The following is a 27,754-nucleotide window of genomic DNA, read 5'->3' as shown; positions in this document are numbered from 1 at the left end:
GATGGCTTCTCTGTGCAATCTGACAAAATAGTTGGTAGAACTGTCCAGTGTTTCAGTGTCTTGGAATAAGACCGTGAAAGCCTTGGACAATATTCGAGTGAACATTTCCCCCCCTCCCGACGGGTTCTGCTGCCGTCTGTAACAACTGCAGGACGTAAAGACATTCAGTGCTGACTTTTCATTCATTCTGGGAATATCTGCACCCTTGTTGTTGTTGGGTCATCAGAGGCGGAGAGCAGCAGTGCAACGGGGTGTGGGGAGAGGCGGCCCCGCAAGCTTGGCCGCGCGTGCGCGCGCACCCCGGGCCCCCCTCCGGCCCGCTGCCTCCCGAAGGGGCCCGTGGCGCAGCCGCCGGCCACCGCCGGACAGGGACCGCATTCCCCGACGGCCCCGCTCAACGCAGTTGCCATAGCGACAACGCTTCCCTAGCGCCGCCTCCGCAACGTTCCTGGAGGGGCGGGCTCCGGCGAGGACGCTGTTTCCATAGCGACACCCCCATCCCCGCCGGAGTCGACTGGGAAGCATGTCGGATCTCGGCTCGGAAGAGCTCGAAGAGGAGGCAGAGAATGATTTGGGGGTCAGTGGACGCGGGGGGGGGGGGAAGGGGCGCCAGCGCTTAAAGGGGAGGGGGATACAGCAGAGTGGGCAAAAGGGCGAAGGCATGGCAGCATGCTAAAACTGGATCCCCCCCCCCTCCCCCGGGAGGTTCACACACATTTGCACGATTTCAGAAACTTTTTGGAACAAATACAGACCCCAGCTATTAAAAGGAATTTATTGAAGGGAAAGATGTTAATGCTGATCATTGGCATGCAGAAGGTCCCAGGTTCAATCCCCGGCATCTCCAGTTCAAGGGACCAGGCAAGTAGGTGATGTGAAAGACCTCTGCCTGAGACCCTGGAGAGCCCCTGCCGGTCTGAGCAGACAATACTGACTTTGATGGACCCTCAAGGGTCTGGTTCAGGATAAGGCAGCTTCGTGTGTTCATGAATACATGGTGCTTCGTTTCAGATCTTATCCTCAATAAGGATAAGTTGTAATGTCTCATCCCTCCTTTTCAAAAGTACCCATTCTTCCGTTCTAGTCTTAACTTGCCCACCTTGGCAAAAGGCACACAATCCAAATTATGTAAAGGTGTGAATTCAAAATGTTGGTATGCAAATATGCTTTGTGATTTATTCAAATGGAATAATGTGGAGGTTGTGGTTATTGAATTTTGCGCATAATCCGAGATGTCCTGATAAGGCACACTTTACTTTGAAAATTTTGTCTTAAGATCCTGACTGGGTATAAAAATTGACATAGAAAGGCTTACTTTAAGTCAACTAATTGTATAACTTACCTACATATAATCTTATTCAACACTGCTGTAGCTCAGGATCCTACACTAAAATTATGCACCTCGCATCCAAATAAAGTTGTACTGTGTGCCCTATCGAGGATGTTTGCAATGCAATCTTAGCAGAGTTACGCTCTTCTACATCCATTGAGGTCAATGAGATGTTTGGAATAAATAATAACTGATTTTCACTATTCAGCTGTTTTTATAATAAGCTGAAGTATTATTTGCCTCTGAGGCATTTTCCTGAAATATCAGCCTCTTTTAGCTGAGAAGGTATCTATCTGATCCACTTTAAATAGGAATATGAAGGGGAACGCAATGAAGCTGGTGAACGACATGGACATGGGAAGGCCAGATTGCCCAATGGTGATACCTATGAAGGACAATATGCAAATGGTAAAAGAAATGGACAGGTAAGACATAGTCAGTCACTTAGCTAATGTAGGCACTGCAGCAAAACAAACACGACAATGAATAAGAACTCTCTACATTGTATGTTTCAGGGGCAATATAGATTAAAAAATGGTGCACGCTACATTGGGGAATACTATGACAATAAAAAACATGGAAAAGGCACCTTTATTTATCCTGATGGATCCAAATATGAAGGTAAACTGCATTTTAAAAAATGTAGATATCATTGTGGGGGGTTTGATAGTTATGGGTCTGTTCAACTGTTTGTGTATGTGTGTGTGAGAGAGAATGAATAAATGAAGAATTAAATGGTGAGAAACTGGGTTGACTACTTGGTTTGTGTTGATAATAGATTACTCCAGTTTTAGTGTAGGATTATTGTGCTACAGTGTGATTTGTTCTAGATCTCTTGGTCTTGGTTTTTGGGGGGTTTTGCTTCATTGTATAACACTGAGCACTTTTTTCTGTGTGGATAAATTAATTGCATGATCAGGCAGTCAAGTGAAAGACTTGAGCACTGTGGCTTATAAAGAAATGCTACCATGTTAATGTGCTTGCTTCTATGGGTGTTAATTGCAGGAGAATGGGTGGAGGACCAGAGGCATGGCAATGGCGTTTACTATTATGTAAATGGAGATACCTACACTGGAGAGTGGTTTAATCATAGCAGGTTTGTTTTACTGAGGTTTTGTTCTTTTATTACATATGAACTTTAAATCAATAGAAAGTAAAAATTGTCTTAGCAATTAAGAAGGTCAAATATCACAGTTAAAAAATCTGTTTCAAGTCTCCAGGTAAATTATTAGCCATGACTGTTAAGGAAAGCAACAGTTGCTCCCATGGTTGTTCACAACAATTCATGTTCAAACAAGGCTGAGGGACTTGTTCAGTCTGGAGAAGAGGAGGTTGAGGGGGGACATGATTGCTCTCTTTGAGTATATGAAGTATTGTCACTTAGAGGAGGGCAGGGAGCTGTTCCTGTTGGCAGCCGAGGATAGGGCTCGTGTGAAGGTACTCCTTCCCTTTTGAACCCTCACAAATTTTTCTTCTGCTGTTACCAATAACTGAGGGTTTTTAGTATTTCTTAAACCCCACATTTTGACACCTTTGTGCAAAGAGAAAGCTTCTTTTTTCTCCCCCCAGGTGAAATTGAGAGGCTTAGAGGCTGTAACTGATTTTATAATAATTAATATATATTGAAGTTTATTATTTATAGAGAGGTAGTTAAATTGATTGTTTTTCTTCAAGAGAGGCACAAAGCTTAGTTGGTTACGAGCAGTTCAGATCTTAAATGGTTACAGGCACAGTACTTAGTTCTCAGTACAGTTTCTTCAGGTTATTCAGTAAAATACTCAGATGTTGTTCAATATATTCATATACTCAATATACTCAGGGGGGACTCAGTTTACCCTAGCACACAGAATACCAGAGAGTGGAGGTTTATCCACAACTTTTCCCACTCCTCAGATTTTCCTACCTCCTGTGGCAAACAAATCTTTCTCCCCCAAACCATTGAATCAGGAGTCTCCCTATTTCAGGAGCCACCTCCCGCTTAGTGACTGAAGAAAGGGATTTTCCTCTCTCTACCACAATCTTCCCCTTGTCACCATTCAGGTTTGGTTTATACATGCTAGGTAATATATGAACATCCAGGTTCTTAGAGTCTCTGCACACAACCGCACAGTTCAGGAGCTCAGAGCTAAAGGATCAAGAACTTCTCCCTCCCTCCAAGAAGACTCCTGTCCGCTGACCAGACTCCACCCACTGCCTGCTGGCACTGGCTGACAGAACTCCCTAGTCTCGGTGCTTACATTTAACCCCGTATCTGTCACAGCTCACAATAACGGGTTTAAATTATGGGCGGAAAGGTACTGGCTGGGTCTTAGGAATTTTTTTTAACAGTAAGAGTAGTTCAGAAGTGGAATGGGCTTCCTAGGGAGATGGTGAGCTCCCCCCTCACTGGCAGTCTTCAAGTTGGACGATCGCTTGCCAGGGATGCTTTAGGCTGATCCTGCATTACGGTAAGCAGGGGGTTGGACTAGATGGCTTGTATGGCCCCTTCCAACTCTATGATTCTGTAAATCTAATTTTTTAAAAAGTCTTTGATATTTTACACTGACATGTTGAAGCATTTTTCTCCAAAAATATTTTGGATTATTAAAAAAGCGTAAGTGGTTATCAGAACAACTTATTTTAGTTCACTGGAGGATTAGCAAGAACATGACAGCAGAAGTATTTAAATCAATTGACAGTGTCATCATGTGAGAAAAATAAGTCTGTTGCTCAAAGTCAAGGTTAGGATGGTACTTTTCCCCACCTGTTTACTATGAAGCTTCCTTTGGAATTTTAACAAAACTGTTGTTTTCTCTCTGTAGGCACGGACAAGGTACATATGTCTTTGCATTAACTGGTTCCAAATATGTTGGCACCTGGGTAAATGGTCAACAGGAGGGAGCTGCTGAACTTATTCATCTAAACCATAGATATCAGGGGAAGTTTGTGAATAAAAATGTATGTATGTTTGAAATGTATTGATTTTTAGAATATCTTGGAAGACATTACTTGTTACCTTTGTTTTTAACTGAGATTATAGAGCAAACTCCTGTTTATTTTGTATTTTTAAAACCCATACATTATAGTTGTGATATGTAGAACATCTTTGTACACGAGGAGCCTCATGTGAGTGAGGGTTTGGTGGTGGGAGCAGTTCTACTTGTGCACAGAAAAGCTCCTGCAGAGATTTGGATTGGCTTGAGAGTCAGGGTGAATCTGTAGGAAGACCTCATATAGTTGCTGTGCCATCTTTATTCCACTATCATATGGAAATGGAATTGAAACAGTGGTTCCACATGACAATTAATAGTTTGATACCTCTCCATTAAATCTTGCAATATCCTCTCCCCACAACAAGCGCACATGTGGGCAGCCTGCCACTGATCAATGGAGGGAGGCTGATACCAAGAGACAAAGTTGTGTGGATATAATGGGCAGAGATGAAGAATGTATCTAAGTAAGGGGTGGTGGAGGAGGGTCACCTGAAGTTCTTACAAGGCTGAAAAGACTTTGTCCTGCTGATTGTGGGCCACCTGAAGTCTACATTCTGCCATTCCAAGATACTGCTGGCAAAGCATGGAAGTAGGCTGAGAAAGCTGGGCAGACAGAGCCACTCCCCTTGCTCAAGCTGCCTTCCCTCTTCTCCGCCATGCACCTTCAGCTCTCAGTTCTTCCAAAGTTTGCAACAGGTAGTTGTGTGTACTTGCATCCTTGCATGTGTATCTGATTTCTTTCTGCTTGGGTGTTTGCTCCAGAACCATTATCAGACAGATAAGCTAATGTATTTTTTCTTTTATTTGATACATACGCCAAGTGCATTTAAAACAACATAAAAGAGGTCCTGGAATTGTGATTATTGGAAAAGATACTGCATTTGAGCACCCCCCCTCCCTGCCAACCACACCTCCAGAATTTGCGCTGCCACCCATACCACAGCAGCTGCTTGTATTCCTTGCTGAAGTCTTTGTTAGGGCTATGTTCAGCCGAGGGATGACTAGTCCTGCTTCTAGCAGTTAAAGGGACATGTCACTTGCTGTTGCTTATGTTGTTGCTAGTGAGCAACCAGATCAGTCTCATACTCAGCTGGGCTCAGAGGCTGGTTCATATTAATCTCTTCCACTTTCTCCTGAGCCACTCCTTTTTCTTCAAGTTAGGGATGTGCAAAAAAACCCCAACAAAAATCTGGTAAAATTCGGGTTTGGGTTTATTGGGCCTGATTTTTTTTCCAGGAAATCCTAAATACGCTGAATTCACATACTGGTAAATATGGGAATTTGGTTTATTTTCAGGTTTTCCAAAAATATTCGGCCCTGGGGGGCATTTTTTTGAGGTAGAGCCCCCAAATTAGGAGGGTAGCTTGCAGGGACTCTTTTTGCAAGAACCCCTAAGTTTGGTGAAGTTTGGGTCAGGGGGTCCGAAGTTATGGGGTTTGGAGGAGGTCGCCAAACAGTCTTCTTTGAATGATGGGACAATCAGGAGGGCCTCTCCCTGTGATCTTAAGTCCAGGGCAGAAATATGATTTGAGGTGTTTTGTATCTTTAGGATTTGCAGTTGTTAGAATATTGTTATTTTTTGTTTGTTTTCTTACACAGCCAGTGGGTCCTGGAAAGTACGTATTTGATATTGGATGTGAACAGCATGGTGAATATGTTCATGCTGTAAGTATTATGAAGTCGTATGACTTCAATTACACTTATTTGTCTTTTTTAATATTTTTTTTATTTTTTCCCAAAATTATTGAAACAAGATTCAACAATTAATAAGAGCAAACATTAAAATATAAAACACAACATGTTTTGTTGAAAATACATATATATACTTAACGACTATAAGGACTTCCCCTACATCTCCCTCTATCTTGTCATAAAGTTATAATCTCTTTTGTATAAAATTCTAATCCTGGTTGTATCTAAAATTGATTAAAGTATAAGTTGTTACTATTTCAATTTAGTAAATTTATCATCTTTTCAAATCTACCATTATACTACAATAGTTATTACAGATCAACTAAAAATATTATTTCATAATAAAAAATGGATTAGATTAATTGATAACCATGAAGCTTTCCCATTTGGAGTTCATTTTCACAGTAACTTCTCCATGCCTCCCATTCACCCTCAAATTGAAAGTTTTCATTTTGATTTATCAAAGCTGTAAGTTTCGCCATTTCCACTAATTCCAGCATTTTTAATATCCAGTCTTTTTTGTCTGGAATTTCTGATGATTTCCATTTTGCTGCATATATTAATCTTGCAGCTGTAGTGGCATAAATCAAAAATTGTCTCTGTGTTATGACAGAATCCAGTATCATATTAAGTAGCATCATTTCTGGTGTTTTTGGTATGTTTTTTTTGTAAAATTAACCTCAGTTCATTATAGATCATGTCCCAAAAGTTTTTGGCTTTATCACATGTCCACCACATATGATGAAACGAGCCAACATCGTTGTTGCACTTCCAACATTTCGGGGACAGCGATGTATATGTTATTGTTAATTTTTTTGGTGTTAAGAACCACCTATACATCATTTTATAGATGTTTTCTCTTAAAGATTGAGCAAGTATGAGTTTCATATCCCGAGACCAAAGTCTTTCCCATTTGTTTAGCAAAATATTATGGCCCAGTGTTTGTGCCCAAGTGATCATAGTAGGTTTTATACGGTCTTGTTCACAGTAAAGTTCCAATAATAGTTTATATATCTTAGAAATTAAATGGTCATTTGTTTCCAGTAAAAGTTGTTGGAAAGTTGATTTATTTTTTGAGAACCCTGTTTTCTGGTCTTGAATAAAAACTGAATTAATCTGGTGATATTGGAACCAGGTCAAGAGATCTTTAACTTCATCATAATTTTTCCGTGAGCATTCATTACCATTCCATTTTAAGAGGTCTTGATATGTAATAAATTGGGCCGGTCTCAATGGTTTTAACGTCAGCTTTTCTTGTGATGAAACCCATAACGGTGTCTTCGGTTCAAGAAGATATTTATATTTCCGCCATATTTTAAATAGAGAAGATTTAATCGTGTGGTATTGAAATGATGTGTGTATCTTGACCTTATCATACCATAAATATCCATGCCACCCACATCTATTATCAAAACCCTCTAATACCAGTAATCTTAAATTTGATTAATTATTCCAGTCTTTTAGCCATACTAAAGCAGCCGCCTCAGCATAAAGTTGGAAATTAGGGAGTGAATTACACTTATTCATCTGATGCATTTTATGTCTGTTGGCTACACTGTGATTAAAGCAATAAATTCGGTTAAAAAGTATGACCTTTCTTTTCTATCATCCATGTATCTCAATATGGCCCTATCCGTGGATACTTAAATCTGGAAATTGAAGCTAAGAATGGACAAGACAGGTCTTTCTACAAACCTGAGAAAATCCCCAGGCTTGCAGAAAAATCTGAAATCTAACCAAAAAATCTGTTAGAGCGGGTAGCCCCCCCAATAATACAAGCAGTGCCTGTAGCTTTAAGAAATGAATGACCTCTCAGTGGCAGCTGTAGCTGTTAATAAGCAACCACAACAGTATTGCCAGCCTTCAAGCATTGGTTTCTGTCCGTAAAAGACAGTGAGAGGGTGCAATGCCATTTTTAGGGCTGTTGTGGCCTTTGAGGAGGTATTCATTGGGGCCAGGGAAGAGAAAGAAGAAATAGTGGGGGAGGAAATAATAGGATGCCCCCCAAGCAGAGTTGCCAACCTCGGGTGTTGGCTGAAGACCTCCCACTATTACAACCGATCTCCAGGTGACAGAGATCAGTTCACCAGGAGAAAATGGACACTTTGGAAGGTGAACTGTGTGGTATTATACCCCGTTGAAGTCCCTCCCTTCCCCAAACCCTGCCCTCTTCAGGCTCTGCCATTAAAATCTCCAGGTATTTCTCAACCCAGAGCTGGTAACCCTGCCCCTAAGTCCTTGTGAGTTTCCCATTTGATGAAGTATGGTATTAACAATTCTCATTTCTAATAATTCTAATCCTGTAATCTGGGCTGTGTTCCCCAGTCTTTTGTGGGAGATGAGGTGTTCTGCAGATTTTGATTAGCTTGTTGCAAGGCCATGCCTTTCTCTGACTCTGTTGGGTTGACCTTTGCAAAAAATGGAGGGTTCTGCGCAGTACTGGAGTCCCTTCCTTCATTTCATTTGCCACCTCCTTATAGCCCTCCAGTGGTAGCACAAGATATTTCTGATATAGGTAACCAGAGTTTTATATCTTTGCATGTGTGCTTTTCCAACCTTCAATAATGCCTACACCATAACAGTGCAATCCTAATAATCCGTTCCTGGGAGTAAGCCCCACTGACTAGACTTTGGTAAGATTCTGAGCAAACATGTTTAGGATTGCACTGTCAGTAGGGCTGTTGAAAAAAAAATTCGGTATAGTTCGGATTCGGCCGAATTCGGCCTGTCTGGATTCGGGATATGCCGAAGTCCGAACTCCCCCGCTTTGGGTCCGTGCAATTCAGCGCGAATTCAAAGTTCGGGAAAACAATTCGGCCGAATAAAGCCATTAAAAACACAACCACGCCTTTCCAAGGCTCCAGGGGGGGCATTTTTGGGGGTAGAGGTCCCAAACTTTCAGCAGAGCAGGAGGGGGTGGAATTTCCCCTTTTGCATCGGACTGGGACCAGGCAAATGCATTCTTTAAGTAACCATTTGAAAACCAGTTTTGAGCAAGCATCAAAATAGACCTAACCGATTTTATGAATGAGGGAAAACCTGAGGACACACATCTGAAGCCCCCCCTCAAACCAGGGAGAGAGAGACTTGAGGGGGCACACACACCCCAGGCAGAACGGGCGAAAGCCCCCTTTGGCTTCCCCCCCACCCACAGAAACTGCTCCCTCCCCCCCCACACACAGACTCTGCTTCCCCCCCCACACACACACACAGAAAAATTATAGATTAAAGCCCCCAAAGGGTCTTACTGTGGCTGTCTTCTGTTCCATCAGGAGGGGCTGGGAGGAGGACTGGGTAATCCAATATAATTCCATTTAAGCACAGAAGGTTTTGCCGCTCTGGAGATGCATACAGTATCGGGTGATCCATTCATCCCAATAGGGAAAAGGGGAAAGCCCATATCTCGGGACCCCCTGACCCAATGTTTACAAAGCATGGGGGGTCTCTTACGAAGGCTCGTCTGAAGCTATGCTGAATGTTTGGGGGCTGCACCCCCAAAAATGCACCCCTGCAGCCACGGAAAGAGAAAAGGGGGGAGCCCATATTTTTGCCCCCACTGAACCCATCTTTACAAAACGTGGGGGGTTGCTTAAGAAGGCTCGTCTGAAGTTATGCTGAAAGTTTGGGAGCTGCACCCCCAAAAAAGCGCCCCTGCAGCCATGGAAATGGAAAAGGGGGGAGGGAAAAGGGGTGGAGCCCATATCTCGGGACCCCCTGACCCAATGTTTACAAAACTTGGGGGGTTTCTTAAGAAGACTCGTCTGAAGCTCCGCTGAAAGTTTGGGGTCTCTACCCCCAAAAATGCGCCCCCTGCAGCCACAGAAAGGAGCGAATGTGCACAAGCACCCCCCCCCATGAGGATTTCTCTCACTCTCTCTCTCTCCCTGGCCCGGCCGTGCAGCAGCTGATTCCTCCAGTACTCAATCCTGACTGATTGGCCAGAACAAGACCCAGCTTGGCCACCGATTGGTCGGGGGAGGAGAATGCTGCTTACTGACGATTATGCTGCTTACTGACGCCCCGAATTTGCCGAATTTATTCGTGAACTCCCAAACTCGCTGAATTCGGCTCCCCCGGTTTCCCGCCATTTTTGAGTTCGGTTCGTCCTGAACTAAAAACCGCCGAATCGGGAAATTCGGCTGTTTTTCAGTTTGGGCCGAACCGAATCCACAGCCCTGTCAGGCTTTCATTCTGATGATTTGTGTCTTTGACAATAATGCAATCTTTCATTCTGTGTAGCCATTAAAAGTAGAGCCTCATCCTCTGCTCCCCAGACAGAAAGAGGAAAGTTTGTCTTTCCAAGGACATTCGTGCTCTAAACTTCCTAAAAGAATTGCAGCCAGTTCTTTGAACGTGCATCTGTTTTATCATGCAGTCTGCATGTAAAAACAGTAGAGTGATATAACATTATGTGGTTGTACAACCACTTCTCACAGCCCATTCCTGAGGTTTGGGGGTGAATGTGGGTAGGAGGTGCGCAGGGCCTAACGTCAGCGCAAGTGGCACTTGCGCCGTCCAGAGAGGGCTTGGACGCCAGCGGTAGAGGAGTAGGCTGGTGGTGGCAGTTGGTGGACAGGGAAGGCATGGGGGTGGCGGCACAAGGGCTGCGCCAGCGACCAAGAGGCACAGAAGCAGCCTCCAGCAGCCAAGGGGCGTTCCCAGGGCTTTTCTCGGTCTAGGAGGATTCCAAACCCTTTCTGCCGAGGAATGCCTACTTTTGGTGGCGGAAAGTTATGCCAGATATTAATCTGGGGCGGCCCATAGAGCCCCATGCACTCTCACCATCCAGTTGACTCTGCTCCTCCCGAAAGCCCCACCCATCTCTTCCCAGCAGCTGTGGAATCTGACTAGGAGGCTGACCAATGGGGCCTGCCAGGAAGTTGCAGCACCCCTGTGGGGTGGGGCATGGAAGGCGAGAAATTCCCTCATAAACGGCACTTCGAGGCCTGATGATCTCCTACATACCAACTGTTCCCTGGCCCCACTACATGCCCGTCCACTGCAATGGATGTTGCGACCCCACCAGCTCAGCATTGCACACAAGGTCAACAAATCAATACTTCTCACATCAGAAGTAAAGAGGAGCCTTCACTGGTGGACTCAAAACTCCAGTCTCCTCAAGGGCAACCGGTTCATCCTACCAGAACCGATACAGATCTATACAGATGCCTCCTTAAATAGGTGGGGTGCCACGACTGGAGTTTTAATAACCCAGGGTCTTTGGACCCAGACAGAAAGAAGTCTCCACATCAACATTTTGGAATTAAGAGCCCTTCCTCAGTTTCTCTCCTCCGATGGGCGGAGAAGAATCTCCTACACATCAGGGCCGAACACATCCAAGGGATCCAGAACATCAGGGCAGATTGGCTTAGCCGACGATCAATAGACGAAGGGGAATGGTTGATTTGCAGCACGGCCTTCCAGATGATCTTGGAACACTACGGTCCTCTCCAGGTGGATCGCTTCGCATCTTCCCAGATTTTTTACCAGGTTCTTCCACCCGAGACCGGAACAGACCGACGCCCTCCTATGTAGTTGGCCACAGGGGATCTTGTATGCTTTCCCCCCTCTTCCCATCTTACCTCAGGTTCTCCGGAAGATTCAAACAGAGAGAGCAGCAGTAGTACTCGTCGCGCCGGACTGGCAGTAGTAGTACTCACGGTAGTACTCGCCGCCCCTGGTACGCACACCTGACGGAGATGTCCATCCGAAGCCCCTGGCATCTACCATTGATTCCGGACCTTCTCCAGCAAGGGCCCATCCACCACCCCGATCCTGGATGGTTCAAGCTAACCGTCTGGATGTTGAAAGGTTCCGTTTAACCCTGCTGGATCTATCCGAGAAGGTCATCGCCACCATCCTTCAGGCTAGACGCCCTTCCACCAGGCGGATTTACGATTACACCTGGCATACATTTGCACTATGGTGCAAAAGAAAAGGCCTGTTCCCTCTCTCTGCCCAACTACCATACATTCTTGACTTCTTACAGCTCAGAAACTTAGACCAGGTACCCTACGCAAACAGGTGGCAGCCTTGGCTTCAGTCATACCCGTTTTGGAGGGTCATCGGCTGGCCTCTCATCCACAAATCAAGGCATTCTTACAGGGAGTGACTCAGTCTAATCCTCCACCCGTTCACCGTTTCCCTACCTGGCGCCTCAACACCGTTTTGCAGGCTATTCTAAAGCCTCACTTCGAGCCATTGACAGAGGTCCCTCTTCGGTTCTTGACCATGAAAACCATTTTTCTGATCGCCATCACTTCAGCGAGAAGGATGTCAGAACTCAGAGCACTTTCCATCAACAGAGACTTCTGTATTTTTCATAAGGATAAAATCACACTGCGACTCGACCCTACATTCATCCCAAAGGTGAACTCAACTTTCCATAGGCAGCAAGAGATTCATTTGCCTTCATTCTGCCCAAATCCTTCAAACCAAAAGGAAAGGGAACTCCACTACCTCGACGTCCGTCGGGCACTCAAAATTTATATCCATCGGACTGCTCAACTTCACCACTCAGAAACCTTATTCATCTCAACTTCACCACCGAATAAGGGATTAAAGATGTCCAGACAATCCTTGAGTCGCTACGTTAAACTCTGCATCACGGAGGCATACTGGGCAGGCAAGCTCCCCGTTCCGGCCGGAATAACAGCCCGCTCACTCCGTAGCGCAGCTAGTACAGCGGCATTTCACAAACAGGCCTCTCTTGAAGAGATATGCAGAGTGGCCACCTGGTCGTCCATCTCTACCTTCATCCGACACTATCGGATTAACACACTGGCATCCGCTGAAGAGGCCTTCGGCAGAAGAATTCTGCAACATGTCATTGAGGAAGACAGGGAAGTCTCTTAATCCCACCCTGAAAGTTAGCTCTTGGACATCCCAAGCTTGCAAGATGCCCTTCCCTCAGAGCGGGAATGTAGCCCTGGTACTCACCGAGAGGGTTCTTTCCACTCTGAGGTAGAAGGGCATCTTGCCCCACCCGATGAGAACAATACAACACCAAGGGTGGCTTGCTAAGCAAGGGATGCTACCAATCAATTAGTCTTTCTCGTGTCTTCTTCCTGGGCTCTGGCTCGTTGTGTTCCGTTTGTCCAGTAGTCCAGTGTTCTGTTGTTACCCAAAGTTTGTTACATGTTGTTCACATGGTTGTCGTGAATTACAATAGTTACTTTTCAGAATGTTCCTGTCTCCGTCTTAGCTGGTGAAGTAAAGTGGAAGCTGAGGGCTTTCCCCCCAGAGAGACAGGAAGTTTGATTTAAGTCCTGCCTCCCCGAGAAAAAGGGCGGGAAAACCCAAGCTTGCAAGATGCCTTTCTACCTCAGAGCGGAAAGAACCCTCTCGGTGTGTACCAGGGCTACAGGAGCCACCCCTTCATTTGCATACCACCCCAGCTGACTCTCGGAACGGCAGAACACCCACCAATCTGCAGGCAGGTGAACGGCATGTGAGGCTTGTTTGCAAGGTTCCTGACACATACACACTCTACCTGGGCCACCCTACTTTGACCGGGTCCCCCCTCCAGACTGGTTGGCTGCTAGTTAACAGGTGCAGGCAATCAGCTGTGGCTTTTGCCACGGCCACTCCCTGCTCGTCCGCAGTCGCCCTGCTTCAGCATTGCATGGCCGCGGGAATACCCATCAGATCATCTGGCCTATGTCCCTGGCACGGGCTCCCAGGCCCAGGCCACTAATGCTGGCGTAGAGCCAACTATCCGTCCATTATGCAGAACGCAACTTACGTGCGAGGCCCTGGAACCCGGATATCTGCTGTCAACTGCCGTGTGTCAGCCAAGCTCTACGGACATCATCAACCTGCACTCTCCCCCTGGGGAGGGCTCCCCTCCTTTGTCAAGAATAGAGAATCACCTAGTCTCGCTAAAACCAAGGCGTGTTCTTGCAGGGTGGGTCCCCATAGGTGTTGGTTGTCACTGTGGTGGGATGGTCCCATGCAACTCTCGCCAAGAGGCCAAACCACCCTCACATGGGTATGCTGAGGAAAGCACAGGGGGCTGGGTAGCTCATGGGGGAGAAAGGCCAATGGGGCCAGCCAGGAGGCTGCCATGTCCCCCTAAGTGTGGGCCTCAATGGGGCGGACTGCCCCTCTTAAGCATCCCATCAGAGTTGACACCTAGGCTTTGGATGTCGCGAGTGGTGAGGATGAGCTGGCAGCCAGGAGATAGGGAGGAGGAGGACCTCGTGGCTGGGGGCGCTGTTGCCCTCTGGCACCCAAGGGAGGCCCACCCGCACTCCCTCCCAGAGAGGGGTCTGGGCCCATTGCCCTGGGTGGCCAGCACCTGCTCGCCAGTGCTCTCTGAGGACGGGGCTGCCGGGTCACGTCCTCCAGACTGTCACTCCACTGCCACACGCCGTCTGGACAACCAGGCAGCTCAGCCTGGAGACGCCATTCCACGGGTGGCAAGCCCGACTAGGGGGTCATCAATCTGTCCCTTGCCTTGCAGGGAAACATGCCACCTCTCTATGGGTTCTTGAGCTATCGCCCAGTGCCACACCCTGCGCCGATGGAGCTGCAGGGGCTATTTCTGCTGGGCTGGCTCGTCTTGTCTCCAGACTGTCCATTGACCACAAGCCATGCTAATGCTGGTGAGCCGTCATCCAGATCCCACTCCAGATGGGCAAACCTCGACAACCAATCCCCGTCTCGCAGGGCAGAGGCACGTGTCTGGCTAGCAAGGTGGGGTTGGGACTGGAGCCCCAGGGCCCCCTCCTCGAGGCATGGACAACCTCTGTGTCATCTGTAATTGCAGGAGTGGAGACTGGTCACCAAGAGATCCCTTGCCCTCTTGGCAGTGCCACACCCCGGCCAGAAGTTTGGGGCTGATGGCTGACAGTCCTGCACATTGCCAGGGTGGGCTGGTTCTCGAGGGCCACAGGTCGACCTGGGGGCCTCCCTGTTTGGCCCTATGGGTGCAGGTCCTCCCCCAGGAAGGCGGTTCTGCCAGAGCCTCAACCAACCCTGCAGTGGCAGCCAGTGACTGGGATCCCTCCTTCCTGGACCACAGCACTGGACCACCAAGCAGCATGGCCACCAGTCAACTGGGTTACCACTGACGGAGGACTGACCATGGCTCCTGGGCTCCTGGGCTGCGTGGCTGCTATCGGTGGAGAGCCCTGGATGGAGCTGCTAGCATCTTGGAGGGTGCCCCGGACGCCACCTTAGGCAGCTGTGAAATTTTGCTCTTGCTCCCCTCAACCCCCCTGCCTATTCTCTTCCCACTCCCCAAGCCCCCACTCCCCTCAATAAAGCACTTGTTGAGCACAGCGTCTCTAGTCACCTCATTTGTTGATATGGGAGCTGGGCGGTGCAGGGCTGGCCTGCAGCCCAGGAAGGGCTGATGGAGCTGTCCCCGGAGGTTGGCCGCCCCTGTGAGACAGGCCGTCTCGGAACAGACTGCGCAGGTAGGGGCTGGGGGTGGCAGGTTAAGAGGAGAGTCCCCCACTGGGGGGGATTAGTGGTGATGGGGTGCCTCTCTCTGCAGGTGTGGCTCCTGTTTCTGTGACCCTTGCAGCTCCTGTCATCCAGAGTCTTTGTGACCTGGCCCTCACAGAGCGGCAAGCTGAGGCTGGTCGAGTGGTGCTGGAGTCGCTGGCCATCCCAGGGTCTTGTGGCCCAGCAGGCCCATGGTGGTCAGTACCTGTAATCTCAGGGAGCTCATTGGGGGAGGAAGGTGACGGACGGCAGGGCCGCCACCCCACCATGAGCCGCTTCACAAGTCCCCAAAGGTGGGGCCAGACCCCCCAGCGATGAGGGGAAGGTGGGCCCACCCTCGGGTCTTGTGCTTGCAGCCCCCACCTTGCTCAACGCATCCCACCAACCTTCTCCTCCATGTGGGCTGCGATTGAGAAGGAGCACCTGGAGGCCAGGTGCAAGTGGTGGGAGACGACCGACCGGGCTGATAGGTGGATGGAGACGTTGGCCACTAAGGTCACTGCCTCCAGGGGCCACCTGTCAACAATGCTGGAGCTGACCTGCACCATCACGGAGTGTCAGGCAGGAATACTGTTCCTCGTGCTCTTCCTTCTATTTTCCTTGGCTGCGCATGCCGCCACAACCCCCTTAGGAGCCCTCCCAGCTGCGCCATTGCTACACCTCTCCCTGTCCCGGCGCAGTGCCTGGAACCTCAGGAATGGGATGTCAAAGTGATTCTGTGAGTTATATGTAGGAACCAAGAACATGATCATGGCTCTTCAAGGTCATATAGTTCTTAGTTCCATTGATTTTTCTAGGAAGTTCACATGTTCAGACTGTTTTTGCTTTGGCTGGGTCATGCTCTAAAATTTGCCAGATGCTGCCCTGGCCTAGCCTTGTCTTGGGAGGCAGACTTTTCAGAGGACAACTACCTCCCAAGTTGAGGCTGGGACAGAGCAGACCTTGATACAACTGGAGAGTAGTTATTAATATAATACTCCTGGAATTAAATTGATATATAGGATCTGACAGTATCCTGTGGTCCTGCTTCAATCCAGGAAAAAAAATTAACTGTCATATAGGTTTTCCAGTCATGCTGTGCACAATGTATATATGTGTGTGTGTGTGTGTGTGTGTGTGTGTGTATGATGTGATATGATTTGATTTCATTATTTTCATTATTACTCATAATAATTTCTCCCCCTTCTTCCCACTAAGTGCCAGCCAGACTATGCTTGGGGGTCACTGCTGCCACCAAGTCCAGTCAGACTAGGCAGGGGGAGGGGACAGGTCAGGAGTCTCTCTCCCTCTCCATCCACCTCCCCCAGTGCTGTGGATGCGCTTTCTGATGCACCTGAGGTGCTGTACCTAGGGTGCACCAAGGTGACGAGTCCTGGGTATGTAAGAGTTCTTAGCTTCATATTCCTATAATTGAAGCACATATAAATTAGTCGTTTAAGCTTAGAGTTTTGCTTTAATTTTGCTAGCAGTTAAACAAATTATACTTTTAAAATATGCAACTTTGATTTCAGAAAAAACAAGTTTCATATTTTTCCATGGTGAGAATTAAAATTTGCATTTATAGTTGAACTGCATTTGCACCATGCTTGTTAAATTCAGGGATTCCTGTAAATGTTCACGTCTCTGTCCTGCAGGATCAGAAGACATTATAAATTATGTGTACAGTTTTCAGAACCTCATAAGTGCATTTTCCTAATGTATTTCATTGCTGCAAGCCTCACTGTACTTCATGCATGCAAGTTCCCTTCCTTTGAAAAACTTCCATTTTTTATGCATATGGTTTTTTAAAAACTTTTGTATAGTTGAATTCATAGTTCACATTGATTTCTTTTAACAACTTGCTTAGCTGATGCAAACCGAGAACAACAGAAGAGGCAGCACAGAACTGCCATCTGTTCAGAGCTATGAGAAGCAACCAATCATTGAAGCCTTTATCTTCAGGGAGTCTAGAATAACAGAGGTGCCCTCTGGCTTTTAAGTGGTGTGCTGCATGGTTTGCTTGCATGTGACATAAGTTAGAAAGTCATTTTGGGGAAAAATACCTTTTGGAATATTAGTTTCTGTAGTTTTTCTCTGCCTTCTAAAAGCATGATTATTTTTTCAGACTCTGTTCAGTAAAATTGTTTTGAATATTTTAGTATTTTTTTTCCTTAACAGAATTTTTATTTTTGCTGTATGCGTTCATAGGAAAATAGTTTATTGTGGTCATTTATGCACGGGTACTTGGACTCATGTTCACCCCCTGTCTGACTCGGTTGTTCCTTGGAGTTCTACATGAGTTTTCCGTCCATTAGAAATGACCTCACGCCCAGCCCTCCATTAGAAATGACCTCACGCCCAGCCCTCGCAATGTCCAGGTCTTCCCATTCCTCTGTTAACCCTAGGCTTGCCAGGGCCCATACCTCCATCGGCGGGAGCTTTGCAGGGCTGCGGCCAAGGTGTGCAATGCGTTTCCATAGAGTTTTATGGAACTCTATGGTTTCCATAGAGTTTTAGCTGAGGTTGCCAGAGCATCCGCATCGCTTCCGGGTAAACCCAAAAGTGACTCGCGCGCTGTGGGTGCACGTGCATGTACACAGCGCCCTCCGGCCCTCAGCTGGTCGGCAGGCAGCACGATGGATTGGCGGGACTTTACCAGCCACCACCGGGCACTTGGCAACCCTAGTTAACCCGATTCTTCCCTCTCCCCTGAGCTCAGTCCGGGTGAAATCTCCATGCAGAAGGCAAAGCACTCACAAAGCAGTGAGTAAAGAGGCGGGCATTCAAATACTTCCTTGCCCCAAAGCCCCTGCCAGCCTCCACTGCCACCACCTGCCCCAACCCCAGACAGAGAGTGTCCCACTGCAAGGGAGAGAGGAGCCTGCTCTTCTTTCCTTGCCCCCCATTTGAGGGGGGTGGAGCTGTGGGACACTGGGGCCCCTCCCCATGTGGGGCTGTGACAGCTGTCCCTGTTGCCCATTGGCTAACAAGCCTCCCCATCTGTATGATCATCTTTGGGTGCCCCCGCCTCCTGAGATCGGGTGGGTGGCAACACTGGTGAGTGCCTTCTTGGTGGTGGCACCAGAGCTCTGGACCTCTCTCCTCAGGGCGATTCATAGAGACAGAGAGTTGGAAGGGACCACCAGTGTCATCTAGTCCAACCCCCTCCACAATGCAGGAAATTCACAACTACCTCCCCCCCACACTCCCAGTGACCCCCCTACTCCACGCCCAGAAGATGGCAAATACTTCCTGCTTCCTGGGAACTCTTTCTGAGCAAAAGAAAGGCTTTTTAAAACCGAGGTTTGGATTTCTCCTCCCCTTTCAGATTTTTTTTTTACTTAAAATGCTTTTTTATGCGGCAATTGGTTTTTTTGAGGGGGGATTTTCTTTCACAGTGAGCACTGAAGTAAGCCAATTACAAAGCAGCATTTAAAGGGGAGGGACTTGATTTGAGTTTTGGAGATGCTGGTGCATAAACTCCCAACAGAAAAGTGTGGGTCCAGCGAGCAACGAACCTCATGTAAAATTCCCATGCATAAATGACGTGTCCCTGAACAACAAACCTCAATATATTTTGTACCAATTTGTTGAAACTTCTGTTTCTGCAATTTTTTTAAATAAAAAATGAGCAATTAGGTGAAAATTGTAATGCCAAGCATATAGTCCCAAGATGCAGGAAGATTTAATAGAATGAAGGGGACCTGAGGATCTCAAACTTCTGTACTACTCTAATATATACCAGTCAATGTCAAAGAAATATTTCCCTATGTACAATGAGGCAGAATCCTGGTCCACAGGAACACAGTAAACAGCATTTGTTTAATATTGCATTAGATAATGTGATGCAGATACTGGTATCCATTAGCTAAGGCAGAAGTAACAGTTACTCTGATCTAAACATATTGAGTTCACTTGGACTTACTTCTGCCTAAATATGTGTATAATGGGATAGTTTGCTGTACCATTTATTCCTTAGGTTTGTACCAACATACCTTCCATTAACCAAAAGGGAAAAATAAGTAGGTCATTTATACTTAGGTCATTTATGCATGGGAGTTTTACCTGAGGTTCGTTGCTCGCTGGACTCACACTTTCCTGTTGGGAATCTGTGCACCAGCAGTCTCCAAGCTCAAATCAAGTCCCCGCCCCTTTAAATGCTGCATTGTAATTGGCTTACTTTGTAGAGCTTACTGTGAGAGAACCCCCCCCAAACCAATTGCTGCAAAAAAATTGCTGCTAAAAACAACAACAACCAATTGCATTTTAAGAACAAAAAAGGAAGCAATCTGAAAGGGGGGGGAGAAACCCAAGCCTCAGTTTTAAAAAGGCTTTCTTCTGCTCAGAAAGAGCTCAGAGGAAGCAGGAAGCATTTGAATCCCTGCCTCTTTACATGTTGCTTTGTAATTGGCTGTGAGAGAAACCAAGCTTCGTGTCCGTGCTTTGCCTTATGCATGGGGATTTCACTTGGGCTGAACTCAGGGGAGAGGGAAGAATCGGGTTAAGAGAGGACCGGGAAGTCCCAGGAATTGTGATGGTTGGCAGCAAGGTCATCTGTAATGGATGAAAAATTCATGGAACAACTCCAAGGAACTCATGGAACAACTCCAAGGAACAACCGAGACAGACCGGGGGTGAATGTGAGTGAAAGTACCCATGCATAAACAACCTTACTTTTTGTAAGTTCATGGAAGACTTCTAAGCAAGGCAATGAGCCTGCTGTTTTTATGTGTAGTGGAATCCTTACCATACTGAAATCAGATTTCTATGTCTAAATATAATAAACATTTACATTTTTATTTGCATTCTTACCCTTCATTCTAAAGTTTCAGAAGTTCAAACTTTAGCAAGAGCTAGCAAAACAGTAAGATTCAATTCCCAAGTAAGAGAGAGTTGTGCCAACCAAATGGTTAAAGTTTGATAGAGATGCTCCAACATTTATGAACAAATTCAAAACAACAACAATAATTGTGCATCATGAGAAAACAGGCACTAGTGCATGGGATGTAAGAGAAGCACACTGTATCATGAACACTGACATTAAAACAGACACTTTATAACATTATTGCAAGACAGATCAGTGCAAATGCTGTTTGGGAAAGATTGGGGTTATTCCACACGAAAATAGTGCTTCATCTAAGAGCATTCTAACATCAGGATTAAGGAATACATTTATTAAGGATTATTTTTCTTTGTTCTGAAATGTAGTAGTGTTAATGAAGTTATGCCGAGCTCATGCGCAACAAACAGATGTTGCTTGGCCTTGGAGGCTTTCCTTTTCAAAAGCTCTGTAGTCCAGTATAAGTTAGTTCTAACTAACTCAATTTCTCTTTAACTCCTGCCTTTGTGTAGCACAGATTTTCCATCACCAAGCTGGTCCTTAATTCTTCTCTATACTGGATTGCATTGTGGGTTCATAGCTTGATACTTTTTTAATATAAATGGAACCAGAAATTGCATTTGTAATGACTACTTCTGGAAGGATGAACGGTCATGATAATTTCTGTGTTACTCTGTTTGAGGCTACGAGAACAATAAAACTAGTCCGTGTATAAAAACCGCTGTTTTGGCATAACCTGTGTATTGTTGAGGGCTGCTTGGTGACATGGGGGTGTCTGGGACTGTATGAATTCCTACTGAGGCAAAAAGCAGATCTCACATGCAGGCTTAGTCATTTTTGTTCCATTCAAATTGCTATGCTGGATATTTATTTGCTGTGTAGGACAAAGGAGAGGAAGAGGAGGAGGAAGAGGTTTTGATACCAACGGTTCCAAAGTGGAAAGCAACAAAAATTACTGCCTTAACCCTTTGGGCACCTGAAGAGCCTCCTCCTGCTGCAGAATCGGCCATTGTAGCAACAGGAGAAATTCCTCTACCTGAGGAGCTGGAGTCTTCAGGTTTGTCCTTTGCCAAAGAAGCAATCCTTCAAGCACTGTTTCATTGCTTTCAATGAGTCTCCTGTATGGAGTAATCCATAATCAGAATCTGAATCCAAAAGGGGATCCATAGAGAGATTTAGGGGACTGATGGAGGATGGTGGATAAATGAAACATTAAAAAGGTATTTAAAACCAGGGGGTGGGGGAAATAAATTCTCAGACTATGGGAGAACTTTTGCAAAAATATTTGTTGAACATGATAAAACATATACAGGAGACTTATATCCTAAACAATGTTATGCCCTTTGAAACGATAACTTGTTAGGATTTGTGGGAAATTCTTAAATTGAAAATCCAACTTCATCAGCCATCAGAAGATCCATTCAAAAGACAAATGAAATGCATGCTTAGATTAGGGGTGGGAGTCTTCCACCCGAGACCATCAAAACATTGAACTGAAGAGCATGCAGACTTCAAGAAATCTCATTACACACAACAGAACCCATACAAGAGAGAAACTGCAAACATTTTGAACCTGTAAGAAGAGATTTCATCTCCAGACTTACCAAGTCCTATGAGGAAAGGTTGAAGGAGCTGGGTATGTTTAGCCTGAAGAGGAGAAGACTGAGAGGGAATATGATAACCATGTTCAAGTACTTGAGGGGCTGTCATATTGAGGATGGTGCCGAGTTGTTTTCTGTTGCTCAAGAAGGTCAGACCAGAACCAACGGGTTGAAATTAAATCAAAAGAGTTTCCGTCTAGACATTAGGAAGAATTTTCTAACTGTTAGAGCGGTTCCTCAGTGGAACAGGCTTCCTCGGGAGGTGGTAAGTGCTCCTTCCCTGGAGGTTCTTAAGAAGAGGTTAGATGGCCATCTGTCAGCAATGCTGATTCTGTGACCTTAAGCAGATGATGAGAGGGAGGGCATCTTGGCCATCTTCTGGTCACTGGGTGTGGGGGGGAGGTAGTTGTGAATTTCCTGCATTGTGCAGGGGGTTGGACTTCATGACCCTGGTGGTCCCTTCTATGATTCTATGATTCTATACACATCAAAGAACAATCTAATACAAGCAAAAACCATGTAAATGCTCAGACTGTAGAAAAGCTGCAGTTAGAAATCACAGTACGTGATAAAATCCACAGAGAAGATAAACCGTAGACATAATTAGCCTGTGGAGAAAATGTCAGTACTTTTCTAAAAGGTTGTAACGAGCCATATTGGCCCACACAAAACCTAAAACGTGTAAAATAAAAGTAATAATGAATGTTTGGTGTCATTTTGAATCATCCTAATAAATTGTATTACATGGATTGTTTTGTTTTGTTTTGTAATGGTAGATCTAACCTTTTTGGAGGACTTTCATTCATAGGGTCACCATGAGTCGGAAGCGACTTGATGGCACTTAACACGCACAGATCTAACCTCATTAGATATAAAACAGCATATACTGGTGAGACTGATAGTGCATTCCTAAGGAGAGTTACTCCACTCTAAGCCCATTGAAATGAATGGGCTTAGACTTGAGTAACTCTTCTTAGGAATGCACTGTGAGAAAACCTTCTACAAATATTACTTTATTATACTCAAGAACCCAGGGGGGAAAGTTGTAATTACTCTGTGGGGGGCGGGGGAGCTTCAATTTGAGATTCTTGTTTCTACACATTAGATTAACTACAAAGGAGGGAAGTGTAGCAAATTCCTAATCTGAAGGGGATACATCCAGTTACAATATTCATAAAGCAGTATGTATTGCTTTTGCTCTTCCTAAAGTTTCCTTTCCCCCCATTTCAGTTGGTGAGGCTATTTTGGAAACTCCTGCTGATGCTGCTGATGCACCTACAGATGCAGCTGAGCCCAGTGAAATTACACCACCACCTAAAGAGCTTGAGGAGGAGGAAGACCAAGGAGATCAGGGTGAGAGAGCCAAAGGGAATGAGCAAATAAGGTGGCCAGTTTAATAAATGACCAGTAGACTCCGTTCATATTGGAAACATGATCCAGCCTTTGGCTGCAAATGTCACCCACCTAAAAGTCTTTCAAAGTTCAGTCTATCTGATCTGCTGACCCACCCCCTCTCCCAAAAGCAGAGGCCATCACTGGATGCTGCACTACCCGTGGATGCCATGCTGTGTGCTTCACGGCGATTCTCCCCTCTTAAGGCACCTACTGGCATATGGCTGTTGTGAGGAGTGGGGCCTTTGCGATGAAGAAGGCACCCGCAGTTGCTGTAACTGTCTGGGCTCTTTCAGTTCTGGGGTGCTTGTTTCTTGCATCAAGAGGCAACTTTAGCCTTTCTGCTGCTTGAGGAAAGAAATGAAAGTGTCTACCTGACCCAGTCTGCCCCTCCTATTTCTGCAACTTTTTCCTCCTCCCATCAATGACCTCTGCTGCCAAAGATGCCACCTCCTCTCCTTTTCTCCCATCTTGGGAAGAGTCTCAAAGATGGCACTGGTATCCAAAAATGGCTGGTTTTCTACGGCAGTGCCATCTTATTCAAGATAATGCCATTCTGGTGACATAACCAATTCCTTCAGGAGGCCAGCACCATCTTGCAGACTTTTCCCAGGTCAGGAGAAGAGGCTAAAGGAGGTGCCCAGGCAGCATGTCAGGTTACAGTAGGGGGTGGGGTGGGGAGAATGGAATTGGACATGGTGTTCCACATACACAGCCTAAGCCAAGTATTTCAGCCAAACTCATGGCTGAACTTGCTCTGAATCTTTCATCTGGGGAGGCAGAGATGTATTGTCTCTTGAGGTGAGTGTCGTGAGTAGTGTTGCAGTACTGTAGTGTTAGTACATAGCATAGTACAAAGCTTCCAGTTTTCCAGGGCAAAAGTGGATTTGAACTCTAAACACATTCATCTGTTTGCTCTTATCTTTGACCTGGGAGCTTCTTTCCAGGTTATACCTGCAGGGGTATACATTATCATTTCCAAACATCTGGTTTTTTGTTTAGATTTTCACAATCCCATTCCCCCAAAGTTATGTATAAATGCCTGTGTGACTTCTGTTTCTTCTCCTTCTTTTTGGCCTCATCTAAATTTGATTATAATGCTTTTTGGAGCAGTTATTATTTTTAAATGCTGTGCTTGCATATTGCCATCATTTTCCTCCCATTTCATTTTTTCCTCCACAGCTGCTGCTGGTGCAGAAGAAGAAAAGGAAGAGGAAGCAAAGGAAGCTGAGCCTCCACAGTAAAGGAAAATCAAATAAAAATGGCACACCAAAAATGGTGCCTGATCTAGTCCAGGCTAAGCAATTTTAAGTCCCATTTATTTCAGTTGTGAGATTTAAGCATGTGCTTAACTGTTCCTCTGAAATCATTGGGACTGAAAAGTGCTTAGTGTTGAGTGGACTGTGTCCATGCTTTTAAAATCAGTTTATTATATCAGGATGGTATTCTTTTACATTCCAATATCTGTTAAACTGTTTTGATTACACATTTTTTGGGATGCTTGGCATGAGTTTGGATGTTTCTGAATTAAAGATTTCTGGGTCTCTTTTATCTTTGGTACAGACTGTAATCCAATCTAGTTAAACTGAGGACATATTCAGATTAGTTGGTGTTGTTTGCTTTGTTTTTATTGGTTATGGAAATAAGTAGCCCACATGGGCTGAAATGTGCATTTAACTGAACTTTAACTTTGCCACTTTCTGCCCTATATTAACTGTATTCATTTGTACCCACATGAAGGATTTGATCCAGCAATCCATCAGCAAAATGCACCGGTGGATGCAGATTCTTGGCGTGTTCCCTTCTCTCCAGCAGTCCTTTCTGACTCCAGGAAAGTGTATTCCCAGGGTCATGGAACCCTTGTGAACGATAGGCTTGCACCTAGGAGACTGCACCGGGGAGGGACTGAAATTGTTCCTCTTCCTCCTTTTGTCAGGTGTTTGAATCAGTTTATATTGTGTCTGCAGGAAATCCCAGATAACCTGCAGGCCTCCACAGCAGGTACCCATAGTGTTTTCTCTCACAGTGAACACTGTGAAGTAAGCCAATTACAAAGCAGCATTTAAAGGGGAGGGGTGTAGACCATCTGCTTGACATGGAGAAGGTCCCAGGTTCAATCCCCGGCATCTCCAGTTAAAGAAACCAGGCAAGTAGGTGACGTGAAAGGCCTCTGCCTGAGACCCTGGAGAGCCGCTGCCAGTCTGAGTAGACAATACTGACTTAAGGGTCTGATTCAGTAGAAGGCAGCTTCATGTGTTCATGTGACTTGAGTTTTGAAGACTGCTGGTGCATAGATTCCCAACAGGAAAGTGTGGGTCCAGCGAGCAACGAACCTCAGGTAAAACTCCCATGCATAAATGACTTATGTCCCTGAACAACAAACCTCAATATCTTTTGTACCAATTTGTTGAAACGTCTGTTTCTGCAGTTTTCTTTATCAAAAATGAGAAATTCGATGAAAACTTTAATGCTAGGGCATATAGTCCCAAGATGCAGGAAGATTTAGAAGAATGAAGGGGGACCTGAGGATCTCGAACTTCTGTACTAGTCTAATATATTTCCATCTGTAGCATGTGAAGCAGCCCAGAACTAACTTAATTTCAGACCTGGTTTTCATATTTGTTAGGTCGTTTCATTTTTACTCTTTCCCACTAGATGTCACTATAGATTGTTGTGTTAAAAACTAGGCACTAGTTCTCAAACTTGTATCTGTTCGGCTTGGTTGTTCCAAAGCCAATACAATTATCTGTACGACTTTATTGTACCTCAGGCCTGGACTATACCAACCTTCATTTTCACCTACCATTTTGTGTACCTAGGGTTGCCAGGTGCCCGGTGGTGGCAAGCAAACCCCCGGCCATTTACCCCTCTGCCCGCCGACCAGCTGAGGGTTGGCAAGCAAACCCACAGCACAGAACTTGGGCGGGGCCAAGGAAGTGCAGGAGGACAGCGCAGGTGCGGCAGAGCCCTGCCCCAGCCCCCGCAAGTGTTGGGTGCCATTACGTGCCGCCGTGAGGAAGGACAGGTGCTACAGCAGCTTCCCCGCCGCCCGCAGCCCCAGGATACTCCTGCCACCGCCCCCAGCCACCCCGACACTCAGCTGGCCGGCCCAGCCCCACTCCCCACCCAGGCCACCAAATCAGCTCCCCAGGTGAGTGAAGAAGGTCCGCACTTCCGGTTGTAAACCGGAAGTGGTGCGCGCTTCAGCGCGTGCGATCCCTGAACTCTGCCCCCAAAGCCTCCCGCCAGAGGAGAGGGGGGACCTGGCAACCCTATGTGTACCCCATAGCTCCTGTTAAATTGGCATAAATCCAACTTTCTGTCAAGCTTTAACTTTCTCCACAGCTGTGTCAGGAGGGGATGTTCAAGGGACAAAGGAGAGATTTCAAGATTTTTCCTTGGAATAAGTATAGTTATCGAAGCCCATAGAAGATTAGCATGTTTTGGGGAAAGAGGGTCCTTGAGGGGCAAAGTGCTGCTATCCTAGGCTATCTTGGCCTGATTAAGCTCAAGACACTGGGGCAGGAGCAGAACAGAGGAGAAAAGAAAGAGAAAACTGAAGGGAAGACAGGCAATGGTATTTTTGGAATACTGAAAGTGATGTGAGAGAGGCATTGAAATAGTGTTTTTTACCAGTTTTATCTGATTTACCTAAACACCTTCCTAGACAAAAAGGACTTGTGCCTTATCCAGAATACCCTTCTATAATGGATGTGGGTGGGAGTGGGCTTCCTTTGAAAATAATTTGGAAACTGCAGCTGGTAGTTGCCTTCTTATTAGTAAGGGCAAGTTGCCAAGAATGTCTCTCTCTGTTTTGTATCACCCCAGCTGGTTGCCAGTCATTTACCAGGCCCAAAACACAGCTCTAGTCTTTAAAGCCTTAAATGGCTTAATCCATGGTATTCCCTAAACCAAGCGTTGCCTTATCCTGAACAGAAAGATTGGGCGGGGGGAGATGAAATTTGCTTTGTGTGTACAGAAGAGACAGTGTGAGTGAGTGAGACAGAGAGAGAATGTATGGGTGCACTATATTGTCTGATATCATGAGGATAGAGCTGAGTGTGGTTTCCTCACATGAATGCTTTCTCAGGAAATCTCCAACAGATAATTAACTGAAATATGAAATTAATATTATCAACAGAGCACAGTTATAGCAACAGCAAAACAATGCATCTGTTTCTCAAATTGTACTGATGGTAATTTAATGATGTTTTACAGCCTAGGCAGAGTTTCCTTCTAAGCCCATTGACTTCAGTGAGAAGGGTGTAACTATACTTAGGATGGCACAGTTAACAATTCCAAGGAAAGTGATGCAGGCAGCAATAGTCTACACTGATTCAATTCATTATTGCTAGGGTAGAAATGCAATTACAAGAGAAATGCTTAACTTTTATTTCTTTGTTGCATACTTGGCTCCATTGCATTCCTTGTTTTGGATGATCATAAAAATCTGAAAATGTTTTACTTATGCTTGAAATACAGGTGCCATAGGGTG

At 45.8% G+C, this 27,754-nt stretch overlaps 1 protein-coding gene across 1 annotated transcript; it reads left to right on the top strand.

The window, feature by feature from the left end:
* The first annotated feature begins 496 nt into the window (after positions 1-496).
* On the top strand, positions 497-24,503 carry RSPH1 (radial spoke head component 1). The gene is made up of 9 exons (XM_056858677.1): positions 497-577; positions 1,642-1,755; positions 1,846-1,951; positions 2,336-2,426; positions 4,132-4,267; positions 5,902-5,967; positions 21,149-21,323; positions 23,098-23,220; positions 24,442-24,503. The coding sequence occupies exons 1-9, from the start codon at positions 524-526 to the stop codon at positions 24,501-24,503; spliced, it is 927 nt and encodes a 308-aa protein (XP_056714655.1). The 5' UTR covers positions 497-523.
* The last annotated feature ends 3,251 nt before the right edge of the window (positions 24,504-27,754 follow it).

This window comes from Euleptes europaea, chromosome 12 (assembly GCF_029931775.1).
Source record: "Euleptes europaea isolate rEulEur1 chromosome 12, rEulEur1.hap1, whole genome shotgun sequence".
NCBI classification, from domain to species: Eukaryota; Metazoa; Chordata; class Lepidosauria; order Squamata; family Sphaerodactylidae; genus Euleptes; species Euleptes europaea.
This window is presented reverse-complemented; position numbering and strand designations above follow the sequence as displayed.

What these genes read in the sequence shown, in the direction of transcription:
- RSPH1 (XM_056858677.1), top strand. Translation starts at nt 524, where the DNA reads ATGTCGGATCTCGGCTCGGAAGAGCTCGAAGAGGAGGCAGAGAATGAT. An exon ending in AGGCAGAGAATGATTTGGGG is followed by an intron (nt 578 to 1,641) that starts GTCAGTGGACGC and finishes CACTTTAAATAG; the next exon opens with GAATATGAAGGGGAACGCAA. An exon ending in ATGGTGAATATGTTCATGCT is followed by an intron (nt 5,968 to 21,148) that starts GTAAGTATTATG and finishes TTTGCTGTGTAG; the next exon opens with GACAAAGGAGAGGAAGAGGA.